The 21,758-nt window shown below is 34.5% G+C and overlaps 1 protein-coding gene across 4 annotated transcripts in view; it reads right to left on the bottom strand.

The window, feature by feature from the left end:
• LOC128167274 (solute carrier family 4 member 11-like) overlaps positions 1-21,758 on the bottom strand; it is a 34,676-nt gene that overhangs the window by 12,155 nt on the left and 763 nt on the right. The window contains exons 1-7 of one of the 4 annotated variants that reach the window (XM_052832885.1): positions 20,023-20,121; positions 10,724-10,884; positions 2,532-2,597; positions 2,142-2,168; positions 1,971-2,008; positions 1,423-1,633; positions 40-124 (exon numbers count right to left, since the gene is read on the bottom strand). In XM_052832885.1, the coding sequence (XP_052688845.1) occupies positions 40-124; positions 1,423-1,633; positions 1,971-2,008; positions 2,142-2,168; positions 2,532-2,597; positions 10,724-10,880 (584 nt within the window). In that variant the 5' untranslated portion in view covers positions 10,881-10,884; positions 20,023-20,121. Of the gene's footprint in view, positions 1-39; positions 125-1,422; positions 1,634-1,970; positions 2,009-2,141; positions 2,169-2,531; positions 2,598-10,723; positions 10,885-14,517; positions 14,811-20,022; positions 20,122-21,758 lie in introns of those variants that run through there. The other 3 variants (XM_052832883.1, XM_052832882.1, XM_052832884.1) reach the window with 3 other exon arrangements.

Raw genomic sequence — 21,758 nt, 5'->3', positions numbered from 1 at the left:
TTATAATCCAGACCAATAGCATCAGAGAGTCTCCCTTACATGACACAGATCCAGTTCTGATCAAAATCAAACCCGCTGACTTCACTGGTCATCGTGCCCTGAATCGTCTTACTCAGTGTGTGGACTGAAATGGGAGCAAAGTGTGTTATATTAAAATGGTGCATATTACAATGACAGAGTTAATTGTTAACAATTGTTGGTAATTGGGGATCATTTGTCAAAACACATTGTAAAGCCCCTTTCACAATTGGCGCATGAGCAAAAGCAAAAATATTTGTGCGTCCAAAAAAAAAAATAAGATATGGTTCATAAACTTGCCAAAAGAATCGCATATGAAAAAGTACTCGTACGGTACTTGCACGATTCAGAGCAACCATTGCACAAGGTAAAAACATTGAATCTTGCCTCTATATGCGACTGTTGTACAATGAAAGCGAGTGTTTTAAGATAATATGAAAGGCTCGCACGAAAGACCAGATTATCAGACGATTAAACGTGCACCAATGCAATAGGGCGAGCGGCGCTCTACCAATTATGCATTTCATTGTATGAATGCTCGTATGAGTCAGACAGGGTATATTTACTGCCTGAATCGGATGCTCTTCAATAGAAATAGTTGAATGCAAGAAAAGATACCGCCCAAGATGACAAAAGCAGCAGCCAAAATCAAGGTCAATTGTGGTCTGAAACAGATAATCTATGTCTATCCAGTGTAGACTGTTTAAAGAAACTGTTTTCCCCTGTTTCAATTTCGCTCATTTTGTTCTTTTTTTTTCAGTTAGTGGATTGAGACTTGGCGAATTCCAATGTCTTATATTATCTCTCTTTAACCACAACATTGTTGGAGCGAATTCAAGAATGGAAACCGCAACTGTTAAATCTTGCAATGATAGTAATACGTTGTAAGATTACATGAGATACTTTGAGCAACAGTCTCATGGTCGCACAACACACACAAAAACAGCTGCAATTTATCTTATGATCTTTAAAAATTGTGCATCGCTCTTGCAAGTACACAAAACGTTGTGGGACGTTAGTACTAATGTTTGTGCAATAAATTGCAATGATTTGAGTCACATTAAGTCGCGATTGAATAGTGTACATGTCCACTATTTTGTGGAGACTTGATGCGACCACAAAAATGCAACAAATGCGAGAGCTTGTGCAACGTATGCTATAGCTCGTGCGAAGCCAAAATATTCTGATTGCAAAGTGTTGTAAAGTGCTCATGCGCCAATTGTGGAGGGAACATTTCAGGTGGCAGTTACAATCATTAGAACTGTGTATAGAGTCTATGATCTCCTTGCATTTTGTAGGTTTCTAAATAAAAGTAGGGGTTTGTTAAGGAAGGAGCTAGAACTAGAGTTGAGAGTTGTAGATTGTATAAAAGTTGTCCCCTGCAGTCTGTGGGGTGATTCTGACCGGAATCCTGGGTGAAGATGGCATGGCGGGCCTCCTCCAGAGAGGTCTGGGCAGACACCTCCTTCTTCTCCAGTAGTTTCTGGACCATGGCCTCAATGATCTGGGTGAGGCCAGTCTTCTGTAGGTCCAGCATCAGCAGAGTCCGGCTCAGGAAATCCTCCACATCCTTGAAGGCTCGGATCTCGGCGTGGAAGTCCTTCAGAGGCACCTTCTGCTCAAAAATAGACAGGCTTTATCAGAGGTGGGTACAAGTAGGGTATTTACAATGCAGACATGTATAACACAGGTGTACCAACATGAATATATTCTTAGCCTGTTAAAGCCAGCAGATTAATTTGCTTTACTGAAAAAAGTTTCTGAACAAAAACTTTTTAATCAATATATTCAAAAAGTAAAAATCTGTTGATATTTATATGTGAAAAATAATGCTTTTTTACTCAAAGTTTAGGGTTGAAAACTTTGAAAATTAAATTCCTCTGAACAACTCTTAAATGTAATTATAACTCAACATTTTGGACTTTACAGTAAATCATACTTTCATAACTTACCTCAAATCTTCCATGAAGCAAAGCAAAGTCATCCTCATCTGTGAGTGATAAAATGAAGGAGGAATAGTCACAATATTATTGAAAGTCTGACTATAAACTGTATTCATTTTAAAATTCTATTAGTTCAAATCAATCAAAAACAGTCAGGCATTTTAACAAACTTATTTCTACCTGCAGAGGAATGTCTTCTTCTCCGCTCTGGGCCCAAATGAAATAAAAAAGACAAATAAATAAGAATCATCAATGATTAACGTTTCCTAAAACTTGTTTTGTTCTAATAACACAATGAAAAACTTTTGCTTAATTACATGTCATTATATTGCATGTTTTATACTTGCACTTTAAGATTTTTTTTAAAGGAAAAAAAAAGTTTCTAGCAAATCGAAACATGAAAAAGTAACTAATAAAAAAACCCAATTCAGGCAATCTAAATCACCTTAAACAAGAACAAAACAAAAATTAAAAAACCCATGTAAACAAAGTCAAAAAATGCTCAACACACAAAGTAAAAAAAGAGAGCCAAGTCCAAACCAGTCCGGGGGTGAACCTCCCCAAAGTTACCTTGTCTGTAAAGGTCATTGCTCTCTACTGTCTCTAATCGGTTCTTTAAGATACCTTTCAGCAGCCCTGTGCAAGTTATAGCAGTTAAAACTCTTAATTCAAGTTCATTGGAAACTCACATTATATGAAAAATAAACATCTGAAAGATAACAAAATTACTAAATGATTTGAAGAAGTTGTTGATGAACTAAACTGAAACAAAATCAGTAAATTCTGTAACCTTTCTTGAAGAGGTATTTAATGAGTAATTGCACAAATGAAGGCATCCATTTCACCATATATTATTCATGCTGAATTCACAATTGTGTGCCTAAAGACTAGGTCTATCAAAGAGTTTCTTGTACATTGATAATTGTTAAATATCTTGTATGGAAAGCATGTCTTGCACAATTTGATCATTGTTGGAGAACTTAGCAGAGTAAGTTTTACAATTTGATCATTGGTAGAGAACTTGCCTGACTTGTGCATTGTAAATTGTTCAATAACTTGTATGAACAGATTGTCTTGTACATTGATCATTGGTAGAGAACTTGACTTTAACAGAATGACTTGTACATTGACCATTGGTAAAGAACTTGTCTGTAACAGAGTGACTTGTACATTGATCATTTGTAGAAAACTTGACTGTAACAGAATGACTTGTATATTAATCATTAGTAGAGCACTTATCTGTAACAGAATGACTTGTACATTTATGAAGAACTTAACTATAACAAACTGACTTGTAGATTGATCATTGGTAGAGAACTTGACTTTAACAGAATGACTTGTACATTGTCCATTGGTAAAGAACTTGTCTGTAACAGAATGACTTGTACATTGATGAAGAACTTGTCTGTAACAGAATGACTTGTACATTGACCATTGGTAGAGAACTTGACTTTAACAGAATGACTTGTACATTGACCATTGGTAAAGAACTTGTCTGTAACAGAGTGACTTGTACATTTATCATTGCTAGAGAAATTGCCTGTAGCAGAGTGACTTGTACATTGATCAATAGAAGAAAACTTGTCTGAAACAGAATGACTTGTACATTGATCATTAGTAGAGAACTTGACTGTAACTGAGTGACTTTTACATTTATCATTGCTAGAGAACTTGTCTGTAACAGAATAACTTGTACATTGATGAAGAACTTGTCTGTAACAGAATAACTTGTACATTGATCATTGGTAGAGATCTTGTCTGTTACAGAGTGACTTATACATTGACCATTGGTAAAGAACTTGTCTGTAACAGAGTGACTTGTACATTTATCATTGGTAGAGAATTTGTCTGTAACAGAATAACTTGTACATTGATCATTTGTAGAGATCTTGTCTGTAACAGAGTGACTTGTACATTGACCATTGGTAAAGAACTTGTCTGTAACAGAGTTAGTTGTACATTGACGATTGGTAAAAAACTTGTCTGTAACAGAATGACTTGTACATTGATGAAGAACTTGACTGTAACAGAATGACTTGTACATTGATCATTGGTAGAGAACTTGTCTGCAACAGAATGACTTGTACATTAATCACTAGTAGAGAACTTGTCTGTAACAGAGTGACTTGTACATTTATCATTGCTAGAGAACTTGTCTATAACAAAATGACTTGTACATTGATCATTGGTAGAAAACTTGTCTGTAACAGAGTGACTTGTACATTTATCATTGGTAGAGAACTTGTCTGTAACAGAATAACTTGTAATTGGATAATTGGTAGAGAACTTGTATGTAACAGAGTGACTTGTACATTGACCATTGGTTAAGAAATTATCTGCAATAGAATGTCTTGTATATTAATCACTAGCAGAGAACTTGTCTGTAACAGAATGACTTGAACATTAATCACTAGTAGAGAAATTGTCTGTAACAGAACGATTCGTAACAGAGTGACTTGTACATTTATCATTGCTAATGAAATTGCCTGTAGCAGAATGACTTGTACATTGATCAATAGTAGAAAACTTGTCTGAAACAGAATGACTTGTACATTGATCATTAGTAGAGAACTTGACTGTAACTGAGTGACTTTTACATTTATCATTGCTAGAGAACTTGACTGTAACAAAGTGATTTGTACATTTATCATTGCTAGAGAACTTGTCTGTAACAGAATAACTTGTACATTGATCATTGGTAGAGATCTTGTCTGTTACAGAGTGACTTTTACATTGATCACTAGTAGAGAACTTGTCTGTAACAGAGTGACTTGTACATTTATCACTGGTAGAGAATTTGTCTGTAACAGAATAACTTGTACATTAATCATTGGTAGAGATCTTGTCTGTAACAGAGTGACTTGTACATTGACCATTGGTTAAGAATTTGTCTGTAACAGAGTGCGTTGTACATTGACGATTGGTTAAGAACTTGTCTGTAACAGAGTGCGTTGTACATTGACGATTGGTAAAAAACTTGTCTGTAACAGAATGACTTGTACATTGATGAAGAACTTGACTGTAACAGAATGACTTGTACATTGATCATTGGTAGAGAACTTGTCTGTAACAGAATGACTTGTACATTGATCATTGGTAGAGAATTGACTGTAACAGAGTGACTTTTACATTGATCATTGCTAGAGAAATTTCCTGTAACAGAGTGACTTGCACATTGATCACTAATAGAAAACTTGTCTGTAACAGAATGACTTTACATTGATCATTAGTTGAGAACTTGTTTTTAACAAAGTGACTTGTACATTGACCATTGGTAGAGAACTTGTCTGTAACAGAATAACTTGTACATTGCTCATTGTAAGAGAACTTAACAGAGTGACATACAATTTGATCTTTGATAGATAACTTGTATGTACTATATTGACTTGTCAATTGTAAAGATAGCTTGTCTGGATTTGTGCATTGTTAGTTATTAGATACCTTGTCTGCAACAGAGTGACATGTACCGGTACATTGATTATTGTGAAAAGTACTTGTCTGTAACAGTGTGACTTGTACAATGTACATAGATCAATATTAAAGAAATGGTCTGTAACAGGGCGACTTGTACAATGTACATAGATCAATATTAAAGAAATGGTCTGTAACAGGGTGACTTGTACAAAGATCAATTTTAGACTAATCTTGCTTACAGACAATAATTAGAGAACTTCTACATAAAAGATGATTTGTACATTGATAATTGTCAGTACCAGAGGTGTCTTGTATACAATCATTAGAGAAACGGTCTACAGTTTATCAACAGTTTATGAATGAAGTTCAAAGATTATGAATGGAGTGAGAAATGAACCCTTCATTTGTCCTAGGGGACAGTGTGGGACAAGATTGATAACAAAGCACCGAGGGCCTTACAGCCAGCATAGCATTGACTGTGACTTAATTTCAGTGTTAGCCTGTGTGACAACTTTGTCCATTAGACCCATGTAATTGTTTCACAATCGGAAGCATTTAGCAGCTATGATGAGGTCGTGTAAGTTATGACTGCTGGCTACTATGGCAAAGACCAGAGGCAGGAACCAATATACATCCTGTGTGGGAGTGCTAATCTGCATAACTACCAGGCTAGACTTCACACCGCAATTACAATCTCAGAGATCAGTCAGCTCAGGATTAAAGGCTTTCCAACCACATCACCAAAAAAGCACTTATTTCACATTCACAACCTTACAGAAAACCTCTAGGGTCAACTGAGTGACATGTCATAAAAGCTCAAAATTTCTGTTTGATCTTAATCAATATAATCTCTTGTATTTTGTTTTATATCAATATCTTTCCAATATTTATGTGCTCAAGTACAATTTAGCAATTTTTTCATAACATGGAATTTGGACTCACTTGACCTGCATTTTTCAAAACAGATCAAGCTAAAGGAAAAGGGAAAATGAGGATGGAAAAAAATTAAACTGATGCAAGTGAACCAATCTTGATAATTATGCATTGATCCAGAAGAACTGATTAAACCATGAGATAATGTGTAAAATATCTTACCCCCCTACGTATGACATTTTTTATTGTAACAAGAATAGAATTCCAGGGTCCCCCGCCGGTCAAGCAGTATACTAGTATCGAGTCTATCGACCAAGGCTGATTTAGGAACTTGACCAAGGTATTAGTGGTATAAACATTTGGTATAAATTTAATGAAAATCCGTCAAAATTTGTAGGCATGGGAGCGCTTACAAGGTCAATTTTTGGAAAAAAACGGGGTCATGATTGTGGTCAAAGTCCCAATAACTCAAACAAAAAGTATCGACCAAAGCTGATTTTCAAACTTGACCAAGGTAATAGTGGTATAAACATTTGGTATAAATTTAATGAAAATCCGTCAAAATTTGTAGGCATGAGAGCGCTTACAAGGTCAATTTTTGGATAAAACGGAGTCATGATTGTGGTCAAAGTCCCAATAACTCAAACAAAAAGTATCGACCAAAGCTGATTTTCGAACTTGACCAAGGTAATGGTGGTATAAACATTTGGTGTAAATTTAATGAAAATCTGTCAAAATTTGTAGGCATGAGAGCGCTTACAAGGTCAATTTTTGGATAAAACGGAGTCATTATTGCAGTCAAAGTCCCATAACTCCAACAAAAAGTATCAACCAAAGCTGATTTTCGAACTTGACCATGGTGATAGTGGTATAAACATTTGGTATAAATCTAATGAAAATCCGTCAAAATTTGTAGGCATGAGAGCGCTTACAAAAAAGTGTGACGGACGGACGCACAGACGCACAGACGCACGGACGGACGGACCCACGGACACACGGACCCACGGACGGACGGACGCCCGGCATTTCTATGTCCCCGCTCCGCGTTGCGGCGGGGGACAACTTAATAACTAATTATACAACTCTACTGGGGTGGGAAAGGATCCAGCTGTGTACAGGGAGAACAAACTTATAAGCTCACAAAAATCCCTCCATGTCACTGAAAATGAAAAATACAGATCCAATTCCATCCCCAGACCACTTAGTCACTTATATGGCTACTTTGGGTTTTGGCACAGGCTGTATAATTAGCGATTAATCAGAAGGCGAATACAATTCCTATATATCTCCTTGCTTGTTATGAGTTTCAAGAACTATACACTTTTTAAATATGTCTTTATGGATCTCTATATTTGTATTAAAGTTTAGATATCTGTACTTACAAAAATGTATATTGTCATACTTATAAAGAGCTTTTAGATCTTTCTACTTGTTTTGAGTCTAATGATCTCTATAATTTTAATGAATCTCTATTTCTTTAGATACACATAATAATTGTTATGACTAAAGACATTCTTTACATGTAATGAGTCTGTATATCTAAACTTGTTATTATCTCGAGTATATTTATTGCTATACTAGCTACAAATGAGTTTTTAGATTTCTATACATGGTAAGAGGTTATTAGATCTCTTTACTAGTTATGAGTTTGCAGTTCAGAGACAATTAATACCTGTTATGAATCTTTATATCTCTATACTTGTTAAATTTTCCACCGAAGCTTAATTTATAAATTTATATATGTAAAATGTGATTCTTTTATTGGAAATGCAAAAGTAATTCATTCTGTTCTTTAAATCACTATGTAGTTTACACTATTAAAAAGTTTTCCAGTATGCAGTTGTTATTAATCATATCTGCACTAAATGTAATTAATCATCTCTGTAATCGAAATTATTTATCCCTTCATTGTAACAAGTCTATCTTTTGTACTTGTAATGGGTCAATATTTCTGACAGAAATTGAGTTATGTCTGTTACTTGTAATGAGTCTGATTCTGTTACTTGTAAGAAGTCTGTTTCCATTTCTTGTAATTATGGCCTGTCTTTGGTACATGTAATAAGTCTGTTTAAATTCCTTGTAATGAGTTTTTCTGTTACTTGAAATGAGTCTGTTTCTGTTACTTGTAATGAGTCTGTTTTGATTTCTTGTAATTATAGTTTGTCTTTGTTACATGTAATAAGTATGTTTCAGTTACTTGTAATAAGTTTGTATTTAATAGTTGTAATGAGTTTGTTTCTGTTACTTATTGTGAGTCTGTCTGTATAACTTGTAATGATTCTGATTCAGGTACTTGTAAGTAATCTGTTTCAGTTACTTGTTATGAGTATGCTTCAGTTACTTGTAATGAGTCTGCCTTTATTACTTGGGATGAGTCTACCTCTATTACTAGTAATGAGTCTGTTTCTGTTAATTGTAATAAGTCTATTTCTGTTTCTTGTAATTACCTTCTGTTTTTGTTACTGCAAATGAGTCTGTTTCAGTAACTTGTAATAAGTCTGCTTTAAATTCTTGTAATGAGTCTGCCTCTTTTACTTGTAATGAGTTTGTTTCACTGTTTCAGTTACTTGTTACAAGTCTACTTCAGTTAGTTTTAATGAGTCGATCTGTCTCTATTACTTGTAATGAGTTTGTTTCATTGTTTCAGTTACTTGTTACAAGTCTACTTCAGTTAGTTTTAATGAGTCGATCTGTCTCTATTACTTGTAATGAGTTTGTTTCATTGTTTCAGTTACTTGTTACAAGTCTACTTCAGTTAGTTTTAATGAGTCGATCTGTCTCTATTACTTGTAATGAGTTTGTTTCACTGTTTCATTTACTCGTTACTAGTCTACTTCAGTTACTTGTAATGAGTCTGTCTCTATTACTTGTAAAGAGACTGTTGCTAATTTTTGTAATTAGAGTCTGCTTTAGTAACTTAATTGTAATAAATCTGTTTCTGCTACATGTACTGAGTCTGCAGGGCATAATATCCCCTGCTTGTGGGTCCTGTAAAAGGACCCATTTTCAATTGTAAATTGACTTTTTTTCCTAAAATCTAATTAAAAAATTCCTAAAATAACTGTCTCATATTGTGTCATAAAAGATAAAATGGTGATTTTGTAACTGTGCTGAGTGAGACATCCCTTAACTATATGTCAATTAAATTGTCTGAGTGCAATTGTTTGTTAAGTATGGTTTATAATGATGAAAGTGTTAATTTAATGATTATTCATGTATGTGCTATATGCAAATGAAAATCAAGAGACCTGTATTGAATTTTTGTTTTTTACTTACTAATTGCATTGAGCTAAATTATTTTTTAAACTATTTTCCCCAAAAGAGCAATTTTTAATGAAAAATTTGAGTCTGTTTCTGTTGTACCTAATTATGAGTCTGTTTCTATTACTTGATATGCTTATGTTTCTATACTTGTAATGAATTCTCTTTAGTCTATTAATTCATGTTCTTTATATAATGAGTTTATTTACCATAAATAAATGAGTCTATATCCCTGTATCTTATTTAAAATATGTGTCTATTTTTGTACTTTAAGTGGGTCGATCTGTCTATATAGCTGTAAACAGTGTGTATGTTCCCTTTTATCACAAGAACTCTGCATTGAGGCTGGCCGACCTTGACAAGTGTTAATTGTTGCTCCAAAGTGTACAGGTCATCAAATAAATCAGTCTCTCAGACTGAATCCTCAGCCAAGCCCAGTAAGAAGCTTAAGTATACAGTCACACACCCTGCACAATTCAGCAATCAATAGTTAAGGCAGTTTGGCTGATACAGAAGTCAATGGTTTAGATGTAGTAATTAATTCTTGTAAATACCGTGATCAAAATTCTCACATCTATCACAAAGAATAGTTCAATGATATATGAATGAGGAACAGGAAGATTTCTTCATAAGACAGTCAGCTAATATATTATATTTTGTGAATTGCACATGGCACCTTTAAAATAATAATATCATTACTTCTAGTACCCTGCAAAATGTAATATTAATTGATCATGATAGATTGACATTTTAAAGTATTTTTTTCATGTCATGTTTCCAGGAAATCAATACATTAGAGTTTGTTTTAGATTCAAGGAATTCATAAATGATTCCCTGATGATTTCAACACTCATAACAATTAAAGTCCAAACATAATTTTAAAATGTCAACAGAACATACATATAACATTATTCCCATCAAATTTCAAAAATGAAAAAAAACCCTCAACATTAAGTAAACATAAAAAGTTGAAGACTTTGAATTTTGTTGACTTATTGATCAGAAATTGTTCACCTCAGTAAATATAGCAATTCCTGCTTGTATATTACCTGGGGGAGTACTCGGAGAACTGGATTCTTAATAAAGAACAGAAGTTTTATAATTTAACCATTAAAACTTAATAAATTCCAGCATATATTGCTAAAGATGTTAATTTAATAGATAAACTTCACTGTGTTAGATAGTTGATTCTATCACTTTGAGAAAGGTCTTACCACTGCTTGTCAGGAGGCTACTGCTGTTCCCTGAAGGTCCCCCGTGACTTCCGTTGGGGACCTCCAGAAGCTGAACATCCTCTGGCCCCACCGCCTCCTCCTCATGATTCCCAGAGTGCCAGGTTGGGTCATCCCCAGAAGTTTCAGCATCACTCATATCACTGTCCAAAAAAATCAGATCAATCAATCAGTGCTGGTGCTTACTCCTGACATCTATGTGACAAGAAATACTGACGGATCAGGGACACAGGTTTAGGATGTTTGTGCTGGGATTCCGTGAGATTTGATATTTTACCATTCCTTATAATCTTGACTCTGCTGAGCTGGCCTATCATGGCAATACTGGAATCCTTGAGACAACAGATATATTTATATACAGTGTGTCACAGCACAAGGAAATTTCCAATAACTGCAGAGCATGACTGGCATGCAGAAACTGGGGACATTTGTTTTTGCTTAAGCAAACAGAACTGTCAGAAAAATATCCAAAGGTGATAATGAATTTTACTAATTAGCTAAAAAAAACCAGTTTGTACATATACATCACCTGCTCCAATCAGTTTAATTAAATCACTAAATCACACTGAATTTTTTTTAAAACTATATGCATAGAATAAGTTATACAATATGCACTATAGGATATCTATATATAATCAGAGATATTTGCAATGTCAGCCTCCCTAGACTTCATCCTTCCCTAACAGCTGATAAGTTTTCTTAAGTAGATTTTATATATTTTGGGGTTTTGTTCACGTGAAAAGGTTCCGTGTTCAGGGCAACATTTTACTAAAGAACTTATATAGTTATATGATTTACAACCAAATTATGAATGCTTAATAATCACAAAGTAATCAATGTTTTATTCTATTGGCAGTAAGATTAAATACTGGAAATCGAAAAAGTGGTAAATTAATGTTTTATGAAAAAAAAATCGTCAAAGATCATTCAATGAGACTGAAAATATTTACAACCTTGTCATAAGTTATTTTGTAATACGCAGTCCTCCAGACTTTTACCCCTGTCAGCCCCATTAACTGAACTATAAACTATATTAAATGGTTAAAAAAATAACCTAATTAACTTAAGAAGCAAACAATAGTATTTGATCCAGGTGACTGCAGTCCAGGACCACAAATAAATTCTTCTAATGCCTGAATACCGTATTTAGTAGCGACCTCAGTCACAGAAAGACACAACGTTTGTTGTAGCTTACTATAGAATTAGAAAGAGTTGTAGCCAAAATCCGAGTACAACCAAACAATATTCTGGAACAAGGATGTTGCAAAGCTGTGTTGCTGAAGAACACCTATTATAACCTTAGTCTCTCTTTGACAGCAAAAAGGATATAGCAATGCTATGTAGCTGAAGAACATCTACTATAACCTTAGTCTCTCTTTGACAGCAAAAAGGATATAGCAATGCTGTGTAGCTGAAGAACACCAACTATAACCTTAGTCTCTCTTTGACGGCAAAAAGGATATAGCAATGCTGTGTAGCTGAAGAACACCAACTATAACCTTAGTCTCTCTTTGACAGCAAAAAGGATATAGCAATGCTGTGTAGCTGAAGAACATCTACTATAACCTTAGTCTCTCTAACAGCAAAAAGGATATAGCAATGCTGTGTAGCTGATGAAGAAGGGCATATTTCATAACCTTATACTTCCTTGGACATCAACAAGAATGTAGCAAAGCTGTGAAGATGAAGAACATATTTTATGACCTTGGTCCCTCTGACAGCAATAAAAATGTAGCAAAGCTTTGTAGGTGATAAAGAAGGGCATATTTTATACCCTTATACTTTCTCTGACAGCAGTAGGGATGTAGCAAAGCTGTGTAGCTGATGGAGAAAGGCATATTTTATAACCTTATACTTCCTCTGACAGCAGTAGGGATGTAGCAAAGATGTGTAGCTGATGGAGAAAGGCATATTTTATAACCTTAGTCCCTCTTACAGCAACAATGATGTAGCAAACCTGTGTAGCTGATAAAGAAGGACATATTTTATAACTTTATACTTTCTCTGACAGCAAAAAGAATGTAGCAAAGCTGTATAGTTGTGACTAGAGAAGGGCATATTTTATACCCTTATACTTCCTTTGACAGCAGCAAGAATGTAGCAAAACTGTGTAGCTGCTGAAGAAGGGCATATTTTATACCCTTATACTTTCTCTGACATCAACAAGAATGTAGCAAAGCTGTATAGTTGTGACTAGAGAAGGGCATATTTTATACCCTTATACTTTCTCTGACATCAACAAGAATGTAGCAAAGCTGTACAGTTGTGACTAGAGAAGGGCATATTTTATACCCTTATACTTCCTTTGACGTCAACAAGAATGTAGCAAAGCTGTTCATGAAGCTGATGAAGAAGAACAAATTTTATAACCTTAGTCCCTCTTACAGCAGGGATGTAGCAGAGCTATTTAGCTGATGAAGAATGATGTATTTTATAACTATAACTATATACCACATCATGCCTTACATCGCCATATCTGATAGAATAACATACAATACAGTATCAGACCATTTTATTACCATAATAATCAGCAGGACCAGACACACTTTCCTTTAGACACTTCAGTTTTGACCATTTTAAAGGAAATTACGAAACAACAGTACGTCTAAAACCATTTAGAAATTCTCTATGGTTTCTAAATTTTTCAAATGGTTATATATAATAATATTAATCTTATTCTTTCTGTTTTTTAAATTAAGTAACACTGTTAGTGATAATCTAGAACTCAATATTTCAAATCAAAATATTACAAAATATATATATATTATAGTTTGTTATTTAAATTAATCTCTTTTTTATCAGTTCTGATGAATATCAGCTATATGACTCCATTACCTCTTACAGTTTAGAATTTGCATATATTAAACCCAATTATGTACACAGGAACAAGATAAGGAAAAAACTTTCTACTCACAAATGTAAACAACTCATCAATGTAATCTCCTGATTTTGATCAGAATGCCATCTTAATTAATGCTTGGTTTAGTCATATCAAGATAAAAAAATATGAAACTATTTGTAACTTTTAAAGGAACTTTAAAGTTTGTGATGAATGATAATCCATTTCTCCTAAGGTATATTGCACAAAAGAATACTCATATTTTTCTAATGCAGTACTGGCTACAATTTTTTCTTCCATAACTTTTTTTATTAGCAAAATTTTGGTACATATATTTATTCATTTTTGACAGTCAGTATGGGAAGATTTTGTAAAGTTATGAAATATGAGTAGGATTTTTTATAAAAAAACTAGTTAAAAAAAAACCAGCATACAATCAACATATTCAAAACTCTAAAGTGAATTAACGACCATGTCTATATGATTCAGAAGACTTTGAAATTCATGTCATTTTTATCCAAATTATACCAAAAAATATAACATTCCATATTGCATCAGCTCTTTTTCCAGTAGTGATATGTTTCTTTATTTAGAAACTCTTTGAATAATTCTCCTCCCTATTTATTAATGTAAATTATCTGAAACTTTTTTATGACATTTGATTGATATTATTAAGGTCATTAAAAACATAGATTTTTTTTTTTTTGAAAAACCTTGTTAACAGAGATTTTAATAAAACTTAAACAAAATATTCCCAATCACTGATCTAACAACTTGAATCATTTTCAATTCCTTTAAAAATTATTAAAATTAAAGAAAAGAAATTGATGGCAGCAAGAAATTTAAAAGACTGAAAATCCCGAGGGATAATATAAAGATTAAAATACAAGAAAATGGCAAACAAGGTACTACGATGTGAAGGTAAACATTTACCTACTCTAGATCAATGGCAAAGCGAACTCTCTTTTTGGGGCGCAGTTTCATTTTAACCCTTTGCAGCGGCATCTTGTAATCCAAAAAAAAAGGTTTTATGCTGTCCTGTTACATAATCAACAAGTAATAGCAAAGTGTGAACAATTCGAGTAAGGCGGCCTGATAAGTCCTGATGCAGTTGTGATTTTATCAAACTCGCTGAACTGTGAATTAGCACATTAGTAGGTTGGTGTGTTTAGATGCCACCTCTGTTTGCCTGTGTTATCTGTAGTAAAATGTATTCAAACATAATCTAGTCTCCGTTTTCAAGGACTGCTGTGTATTACAAAAGTCCTCTGATGCCTTTTAGGAATGTCTTCCCTCCCTCTCAGGCCATTCATTCATTCATTATGAAGATTCTGATAAGAATCAAGGACAGGTGTTTCATAAGATCATCATAACTGAGATCATAAGAAACACAGCTTGCTCTCTTGTTGAGAACCTGCAGTGAGCAATCAGTAAGCATAGGACGGAGTAGTGATCCTTACTAGAAGTAGAAAGGGATGCTTTAATGAGCACCGCAGAACAGAAGGAATGGTTGGTTCAATCAATTTATGCATACTCATATTGAAAAAAGAATATAGTTTGAATGAGCATAATAGAACAGAGTACCTCACAATTGTAGGTCTTGATCCATGGGAATTGCAAAACAGTATAACTGGCTCAATTAAAATCATAAAACAGACTAGGCATGGATTAATAGTATGTAATACCTGGGGTCAATAAAAACCACAGAACAGTAGGAGTGTAGGTCTTGATCCATGGGAACCATACAACAGTAGGACCTGATCCATGGGAACCATACAACAGTAGGACCTGATCCATGGGAACCACACAACAGTAGGACTGGATCCATAGAAACCACAGAACATCAGGACTGAATCACTCAGGGAACCACACAGCAGTAGGACTTGTTTCATGGGAACCATACAATTGTAAAGCTGGATCAATTAAAATAACAAAACAGTAGGACAGGATTAGGGGAAAGTACATAACTTATACCAAGTTAATGAGAACCACAGAACAGTAGGAGTGTAGGACTTAATCCATGGGAACCATACAACAGTAGGAGTGTAGGACTTAATCCATGGGAACCATACAAAAGTAGGATGTTGGACTAATCCATGGGAGTAACACGACAGTAGGATGTTGGACTTGAACTATGGTGACCACAAAGCAGTAAGACTAGATTACTTGGAAACACACATCAGGACTGGTTCACTTTGAACCACACAACAGTATGGGTGTAGGGCTTGAACCATGGTAACCACACACCAGAAGGACTGGATCACTGGAAACCACACAACAGTAGGACTGGATCCATGGAAACCACACAACATCAGGACTAGATCACTCAGGGAACCACACAGCAGTAGGACTTGGTCACAGGGAACCACACAACACAGTGTTGTAGGACTGGTCCACAGGGAACCTCACAACAGTAGGACTGGATCAAGTAAAATAACAAAACAGTATGAAGGATAAGAAGAAAGCACAAAACAGTTATACCACGTCAATGAGAATGTAGGATGTAAAGATCACTTGAAACCACACAACAGAAGGGGTACGGCTTGAACCATGATAATCAAACACCAGACGGACTAGAAACCACAAAACAGTAGGAGTGTAGGACTTGAACCATATGGCAACCACACAACAGTAGGACTAAATCCCTTGGAACCACACAGCAGTAGGACTGTATCCATGGAAACCACACAACAGTAGGACTGGATTAAACAGAACTACAAAATCCTATAATTAACTTATAAACAATAGAAAATTGGACCAAGGAAAACTGAAGAACAGTAGGACTGGATCCAAGAAAATCCATAGAACAGAAGGGCATATACTTAATCAGCTAGAACAACAAAACAGTCTGACTTATGGGAGGTGATCATAAAATGACTGAACCTTTTTTAAACTCATAGAGATGTGTGAGGAAATCAATGAGAAGCCCAACTTAATATGAAATGTTTTGACCAAGCTAGTAAGGCACCTGTCATAAAATCAGTTGCCAGTGAGTTCAAAACCTAGTCATCTCTTCTCCATCATCCCTAAATTCTCCATAAGTTCCCATTATCCATACATATTCTTTATCCTTGAATTGATTTATCTTTGGTTTTGAATGTATCTTTTACCACTGAAAATTAGTGCAAAAATCATAATCTGGCCACAAACTCACTGAATAATGCTTTCTATTAAATTAAAAGAGCACGAGAGGCTGCAGATGAATTAGGGAACTGACTTCTGATGTGTTTACTAAATCTAAGTGTACTGAGCCAACGTGTCAATATAAAGTCTCCTATATCAAACACTTGTCTTTTATCTGTAAATATTAACAGAGTAACAGATCCTAGTATATGTACAAGTCATTAGACAACCACTATGTTCAATGCTTGTCAATGCAGCCCACGTACTGTATAATCTGATTAGAATAAAAACAAAAACAATGGAATAGTTTAAGATCTGACAACCGGTCAAAGTCTTCACATAAAGGTAACACATCACGTGGCTGGCTTAATTAATCCTATTATTTGTGTGTGTTTTTAAAAATTAAATGGTTCCAGAGAGGTTGACAAACACCAGATGTTTCGATCTCCAAGACTTGGGGGGAGATATCTAGGTTATCTGTCCCTCCTACATTAGGATCTCTCGGTCTTGAAGCATGAGAGTAGTCCCCGGTCCCTCCCCAAAGAAGAGATTACAGTGTGACCTCATTTATCAAACTTAAGCCAAACAATTCACTTTTGTACAACTAATCATAGATAAAAATCTCAAAATGACATGATGTTAATATCACACAGACAAGTTGAGACAACACATACAGATCATGAAATTCCACACATGTAAATTGATAAAAATAAAATTTATATAGATGATTATATATTTGTTATAATCTTGTAAAATGATATAAATTGCTTTCATATTCATATAAGTAATAAATAAATACTATGCATTATTTGATACAAAACTGTAGACTATATTCATTCAGTCATACTTAATCTTTTATTTTTTGAAATAATTGTAAATATTCTCTATTCGCAAAATTGAACATCTTTCTATTACCTTGCATGTCATTATACCCCTATCATCAAACTAAAATAATAATGTTAACTTAATGATTTACTTAAATTTTAAAAAATTGTTGTAATAATCTTACAAAGACAAGAATGACAAGAATCTAAATGAAAGATCTAATATGAATAAAAAACTAAATGCACTAAGTATTTTTTTTTAATGAAATTTTAGTCAGTAACAAAATAGAAAACTAGCTATTTTCTAAATTAATATATAATGCAATGACTAACCTTTAAAAAATTGTTGCTGTATATCAAAAAGGCAAAACACTTTAAACTAATAGTAAGTTCGACATGCATAAAACAATTTTTAAATTTTGAAACTTCAGCAATTTAACATTCCTGCTTAAAGGGAGACTACTCTCTGTAACTAACTGCCTTACAGAGTTCAGCTTATTCTGGGTCATTAGATGAAATCATATATCAAAAAAGTTCTTATTATATCATATTATATATTGTAGTTATGAAAATTCAATTTTTAAGTAAATAAAGAAAACTGTGTGTGTAAATAAAATGGAAATAATTAAATTTACATGTATATTAAGATGTGTTAGGAGGAAAATGTAAATGCTTCATCAGAAATCATTACTTCAGACCACAGGGACAGATCCAGGATTTTTTTCCAGTTGGGATTTACCCCTTCCTTCCCACTCCTGATTTTTTTCCAGTTGGGATCTACCTTTTCCTTTTTACTCCTGCTTTGTTTTCCTGTTGAAATCTACACTTTCCTTTGCCCTTCTGATTTTTTTTCCATCTGGGAACTACCCTTTCCTTTTCACTCCTGATTTGTTTTCCTGTTGAAATCTACACTTTCCTTCCCACTTTTAAATTTCTTTTCCCTTTCCTTCCCAATCCTAATTTGTTTAACCATCTGGGAACTATACCCTTTCCTTCCCACTCCTGATTTTTTTTTTTCATCTGGGAACTACCGGGTACCTTCATTCCCACTCCTGATTTTTTTCCAGTTGAGATTTACCCTTCCCTTCCTCCTCCTTCAGCAATATTCTTTTCATTCACCTTGAAAATATTTCTGGATGCACACAAATACCAAAATAAAAGTCTTAAAGCATTTCATCTCATGAGGGAGCAAATGGTAGTCCATGATGCGAGTCTTTAATATACTAATACTTACTTTGTCTCAATTACTAAATATTAAGGTCTTTAGGTTAAGATCTACTAAATTAAAGTTCCCTACTGGTTTGTGAAATTCAAGACATGAGTTCTTTCAATGATGCTTCATAACAATACCTTTGTTTGATTTGTTAATGATGATCGAGATATATATCAATTAGAAAGCCTTTTTAAAAAGGAAGTCTATAGCTTTAATCTATCATACATTTAAAAAAATTTGAATGTATGAGCTAAAAATTTGGACATTTTTCTATTTTTTGATACAGAATTCTTCCTCTCAAGGAAATAAAAAAGTCTTTATTTGGCCAAAACCATCCAGCCTCTCTTTATTTAAGATATACAATGTACATGTATATCTATATACCATTATAATTATTGTATGACTCTGCTGGGGTTTGAAGCCAGGTCCCCTGGTTTAAAATTCATCACTCCACAATCATGTTTAAGGTGGCTCATTACACCTAGAAATAATTTCTCGAATCAGCAGAAAATTACTTGATTATGATAGATATCATAATGGATAAGACTAGTATTCAAATCAAATAGGCAAAGAAATGTGCAATTTTAGATGAAAAATTTCGAAAATTTAATTCAGTAAACATGAACAAAAGCTCAAGGCAGATTCGAACTCATGATCTGCGGTTCCGAAGCCCAATACTTTAACCACTGAGCTACGACAATATACAATACAACTCAATCAAACGATATAAACAATTTAACGAAACATTTAAATTGCCATCTTGTGACGTAGTGTCTTAAAAGTGCAAGTCTAGGTGTAGTGAGGTACCTTAAGTGGCAACCCTGCACTTCCATAACTAGAAAGAAATCTCACAAAGCTGAAGAACTCCATCACATGAAATTAACATGCATTGAAATCACTTTTCTTGCAAGGAAAACACAAGGACCATGACTCATAAACTAGTTTCTTAAGCTTTAATGTTTTTTTTTAATTAACTTTTTTTTCTTTTTTCTTTTTTTATATACACTGCTACAAAACCACAACCTTCACTGCCATCTAATCCATATAACCCCAGCACTGACCAAACAAGAGCATTACACATGTCAGAAAAAAAATTACACTGTGTTCAAGTGAATAAAATCTAATCAAACATACCTATACATCAATCAATCTAATGCATACACTTCAAAAAGCACATTCTAAGACCTAAAGGTCGAGAGATAACATTTGGTCAGAAAACTACCAAACATCTTTTTATAATGAGGTAGAAGTTTCATTAACATTCAATCACATTTATACATACCAAGAGGGTATATAGAACGATTCTGGTCCAATAGTACTCTGTTTGTATACAGCTGTTTGATAAGGTTCAGTAACTTTATCAACGAGCTTGTGAGTGACTTAAGATAAAGTAAACTCTCGTCTAGATCTACTTCTAACTTAGAGGTAACCTATACGCTAAGATCAATGGAAAATTGGCGCACACTGATTTATCATTACATCATGGTATGTCCTAATCAATGCGCTCAACATTTAATCACTGAAAATTAATAGAGGATAATATCTATGAATTTTCTTTATCATTAATGAACAATGCCTCCATATTATGACTACATGTTTATTTTACAGGTAATTAACAATTAATGATTATGTGTGTTAGTTTGCATCTGCACATCATTGTTATCTGCTGGTAGATCTATGCTGTGGAGCACTGATCTCAAGAAGGAGAGTAATATACAGCTGTACTAGCAGGTACAGTTAATGTTTCATTTGCGGGACACCTAAATACTGCTAGTGGACTATTTGAGACTTTAGATCATATCACAAGTATGGGAGCATAGACTTAGAGTAAAGAGTTCAGACTAGGTTTTACCATTTAGAACAGCATCTGAAACTGTGGTTTCAGATCAAGTGCTGAAACTTGTTAAAGGATAGCTTAAGGAAAATAACTTAAATTGGGAATGAAAATTGTTTTTTATTTGATTTATATCTTTTAATAGTCATTATTTTTTCCAATCATTTAGAAATGTAGGTAACATTTGAGAAAAATCAATGTCCGTTGCCTGAACCCACATCTATGGTGTTCCGATGGGGCCACTTCTACCTTCGCACTTTCGCCTTTAGGTCGAGGTGCGAGAATGCGAAGTTGCGACAGCGAAAGTGCGAAGGTGAAGGAGCGAAAGTGCAACAGTGAAGCGCGAAGATGCGACGACGAAATCGAGAAGTTGCGAAGGCGAAGGAGCGATACTACTATCGCTCCTTTGCCATCGCAACTTCGCACTCTTGCCTTCGCATCTTCGCGCTGTCGCCTTCGCCTTTTTATTATTGTGGAGCTCTCTATCGTTTAGCTGTATAAAAGGACATCTGAGGCAGACGGTGAACTTTTTGAGAATATATTTACAACAGCCTACGCAGATCCTACTTTTTTTAGGGGGGGGGGGGGGGGGATAACTATATATTTGTCGGGGGGGGGGGGGGGGGGGGGGGGGGGGTTCGTGGGGTTCTGAGACATATTTTTGGGATTTCATTACATATAATTAATAAAATTAAATTTTCCGGACCCTCTCTCCCCCTTTACTGCATGTGTGAAGTCATTAATATTGAATTTTCCGGTGGGGCGACCCCCTCCCCCCCTCTAGATCCATACATGAGCAAGGAGTGTCGCATTATGAAATTAGAATGTTACTGTGTTTGATCCACGGTAAACGGACAGCTGGTAAGTGACAGGAGTCTGGAAGTGCATATGTGTACATTATGGCGGACATTACATTTAATGTGGAGTATATAATGATTAGGCATAGCCAGCACTGGTACACATATTTGTCAAATATATATACATATTTATAAACCTTCATAGTAAGCACAATGGCCTAGCGCATGCGTACCAATAATATCATGGATTAATCAGAAAACCTTGGCGAGTACGGTGCCTGCATCAAATGTTATCGACCGAGACTTTCTGAATGCTATAAAAAAAAAAGGCGAATGTGCGAAGTTGCGAAGGCGAGAGTGTAAAGTTGTGATAGTAGTATCGCTTCT

The sequence above is a fragment of the Crassostrea angulata genome, chromosome 10, assembly GCF_025612915.1.
Source record: "Crassostrea angulata isolate pt1a10 chromosome 10, ASM2561291v2, whole genome shotgun sequence".
Classification (NCBI taxonomy): domain Eukaryota; kingdom Metazoa; phylum Mollusca; class Bivalvia; order Ostreida; family Ostreidae; genus Magallana; species Magallana angulata.
This window is presented reverse-complemented; position numbering and strand designations above follow the sequence as displayed.